This window comes from Asparagus officinalis, chromosome 8 (assembly GCF_001876935.1).
Source record: "Asparagus officinalis chromosome 8, Aspof.V1, whole genome shotgun sequence".
NCBI classification, from domain to species: domain Eukaryota; kingdom Viridiplantae; phylum Streptophyta; class Magnoliopsida; order Asparagales; family Asparagaceae; genus Asparagus; species Asparagus officinalis.
Window position 1 is genome coordinate 13,917,712 of NC_033801.1, and position 3,805 is coordinate 13,921,516.

At 38.1% G+C, this 3,805-nt stretch overlaps 1 protein-coding gene across 1 annotated transcript in view; it reads right to left on the reverse strand.

Moving 5' to 3' along the window:
• Positions 1-1,036, reverse strand: part of LOC109820892 (carbon catabolite repressor protein 4 homolog 6) — a gene marked incomplete at its 5' end in the record, with an annotated part of 13,017 nt that extends 11,981 nt beyond the window's left edge. Inside the window, one exon of the mRNA XM_020387086.1 lies at positions 901-1,036. Within this exon, the coding sequence (XP_020242675.1) occupies positions 901-1,036 (136 nt within the window). The remainder of the gene's footprint in view (positions 1-900) is intronic.

Consider the following 3,805-nt stretch of genomic DNA (forward strand, 5'->3'; position numbering starts at 1 on the left):
TGGAAAACTGTAAACAACCTCTGAAATATGAAATTGCAAATAATCCCTCTGCAATTTGAAAACTGCAAACAATCAGTTAAGATTCAAAAACTACAAAAAAGGGCTAAAATCTGAAAAATATAAATAACGTCTTGAAAAATAAAAATAAAAACAACTAACCCACTTTAAGATTAGAAAATAACAAACAACCTCCTTAAAATTCTGAAAATTACCAATGGACTGCTAAAAAAATCTAAAAGGGTGAGCAAGAAAGAGTTTCGGAGGTTTTTGAGCAAGGAGGAGATTTGGGATCTGAAGCATTGTCTGATGGGAGGAAGAGGTAAGGGAATGAGGGTTGAGGCCTGCGAGAGGGAGGACAATTGGAGTTTGTAGAGATGAAGGGAGAGGGATATATATTTTAGGATTTATGGAGAACAGATGCGATTAAACAACATGGAAAAAGGTTTAGTGAATTGATTTGGCTTCAAGCAGGGTAGAAGAAATAAGTGATTTGATTAAATCACACTCATTCGTGCAAAAATCACAGTCATTCGTGCAACCACGGGCACAACAGAAAAGAGTAAGCTGTAACCAAAAAAGGAAAGAATTTTGGCAAATTCAATTTAGAAAAGCAACCAAATTAAGATTTAAACCATCATATACAAACCAAAGAAATCATATCCAGTCCATGCGAGCATGGGCTTAAAACGTGTCTTCTAAAACAAGAAAAAATTATCTAAACTCCAGCTTTCAAGAAAAATGTTTCTCACCATAAACAACTCAACAGTATAACTCACATAATGAAATCTTCTAAGTTCTAACAAGCTTCAAACTATCTAAACTTTGATAAGCAACATTCTTTCTACACGAACAGTTCAGAAAGAAAATTCCCAGTACGAAATGTGGAAAAAAGAAGCTCACCACACTGAGGCGGCGGCCGAGAGCAAGCATTCACCCAATTCCTGTGATCATCTGGCCGGTGCTGCTGCGGATGCGGGCGAAACTGAGGGTCGCGGATTCGGTATGCGCGTTCGGTGGTTTGAAACTGAGGCGCCGCGGATTCGCGATTGCACGTTCGGCGTGAAACTGACGGCCGCCGGATTCGGGTGGCAACTTGCGGAGCGGGCCCACCGACGATAATCTTGCCCAGACCTACCCCCGGGAATCAATAATTCCCTCCATATCCCTGCCGATATTTGTAATTATCGTCCCTGACAGTGTCAGGTGCGTGTCGCCGCTCACGAATGGATGATCGCCGCCGCCGCCCCGCCGATGGCGGCCGGTGGCAGAACCCACGGTGCCATGGCCGGCTACCTCGAGCCTGGGAAAATAAAGAATCAAGAAGACGTTAGGGTTAGGGCTAAGGTTAGAGTTAGAGTTAGGGTTTTTAGGATTTTAGGGTTCAGGGTTCAGTTACGTTGAAGCGGGAAGAGGACATCGATACTGTGGAGATGGAGGATTGAAGAGAACAGGATGAGATTGAGAATCGGAGCATTTTAGCTCTAGGGATCGAGATCAGAGGAGGGTAGAATGGTCATTTTGGTGTCAGCTTGGAGAAGCTGAGGATGCGACGGCGGAGAGGAGAGGATGACGGCGGGAAATTGGGGGGAGTGCCGGAGTGGTAGGTGATAACGGGGCCGGACGGCAAGATGACCCGATTTGAATTTGACCCGAAAACTTTCGGGTTCGGATCTGTGAAAACTAAAAAGGACTAAATATCATAAAACACCCCTTAAAGCCCCTTAACTTTGAAAATATCAAAAGAACCCCTTAAGTTTATGGCTTACCAGAAACCCCCCTAATTTTAGGGGGTTTTCTGATAAAATTTGAAAGCTAAGGGGGGTTTTCCAATAAAAGTTTGAAAGTTAATGGGGGTCTTGTGATAATCCCAATGATTACGAGGGTTTTTCTAATATTTTGAAAGTCAAAGGGGGTTTACCGCTAATTGCCAAAGTTAAGGGGGTTTTCTGTTATTTAGCCCAAAAAACATCTACGAAACACGCAGTCCCCCTGAAACTTGGAGACTTTACCAAAGTAGGCCTATGTGGGATTCCTGATGAGTCGTGATACAGTAAAAATAGTAAAAATAGTATATAAAGCGTGTTATAATTACCTTTAGCTATGGTTAAATTCACGAAATTATTTCTTTATTTATTTATTTTTTTATAAAAATAGATATAGCAATTTCATTTTCAAACCTATAACTAAATAAGTATTGATGTTACTGATCGTCGGTCTAAAAATCTCATCCGATTTGTTATTGACAGCTTGTTTTCTTGTTAAATCAGTAACAAATCTTTGATGATTTTGATTGGCATAAGAAATATGCACTTCACACAGGTCATGTGACCATTAACTTATTAAAGAATATGATTAACGGATTTGGATCCTCTCCACTACAAAAAAGTAGTGGAGGGACCACTACTTTTAATCTCAAGCATTGATTATTTAGTAGGCGGTTATGATACAATCTAAATCTAACACTTATCATACCCTCGTGTATTGCACTCATTCCTAATTTGCACTAAAAGAAAAAATCATAACCATCAACTAGATAATCAATGGCTGTGATTATGTAGTGGTCCCTCCACTATTTTTTTTGTAGTGGAGAGGATCCGAATCCGCTTAATATGCGTCAAGACTAATTTAACAAAAACAAAAACAAAATCCTGAAACAACGGAAGACGAAAGAACAATAGCCAACGAAAATATAGGAAGCTTGCGGGTCCATGCATAAAGTAAATAAAAACCCAAAAATAGAAATCAGAAAAAAAAAATAATAAAGGAAAATTGCTTCTAGCCCAAGAAGAAAAACACAAGTAATTAAGTAAAGACCTCGCGGGCGATTCAAAGGCGTAGGAATAAATAATAACAGTGTGTGAGAATATCAAATGTTTTTTGAGATTAAAAAGGAGAGGAGACCCGAAAAATTCTCTTTGTTCTTCCCTTTCTTCCAGAATCGAAGTCAGTATTAATGCAAGATTTATAGTTTCTACATTCTTTCCTTTGTTTTTATGGCTAATGACTATCTAATGGAAAAAATCCCATATCCTGTATAATTTTCTTTGTGGTATATGTTTTTTTTTTTCACGGTGATCAAAATCTGGTCTTTTTTTGGATTCACTATTCAAAACCTGTATTTTGTGTATATTTCCTGCTTTTTTGAGAAACAATGCGCTTAAAATAATATTTAGCCTATTCAGGTGCAATGATCCCAAGCCCAAACTGTTTCCGGAAACAACAGTACAGTATAATGGTGTGCACCAACCAAGTACTGTCAAGATCTCCTCGATCTATAAGACCTTTCGATCAAGGCAACGATCTCCTCGATCTGTTAAAACCTTTCGGTTCGAGCAAAGATATTTCAATCTGTAAAAATCTTTTCGGTTAAAAACCTTTCGGTTCAGGCAAAGATCTACCAAGTACATACTTGTGTACTTGAATACATACAACTGTATACACTTAGGACTATGATTCTACGAAGCTATGTTATTTTCCTCAAAAAATCATGCGCGCGCGCGCACACACACATACACACACACACATTAATGACCATATCATAATATAATTATATATAATACATATATACATACATATATACTTATGTACTTAAATACATACAACTGTATACACTTAGGATTATGATTCTATGAATCTATGGCCATTTTCCTCAAAAAAATCATGCGCGCACGCGAACACACACCTATATACACACACACACACATAAACGCACACACACATTAATGACCATATTATAATATATATATATATATATATATATAACACACACATATATGAGAAATATGGACGTCCACTAAGTTTCTTA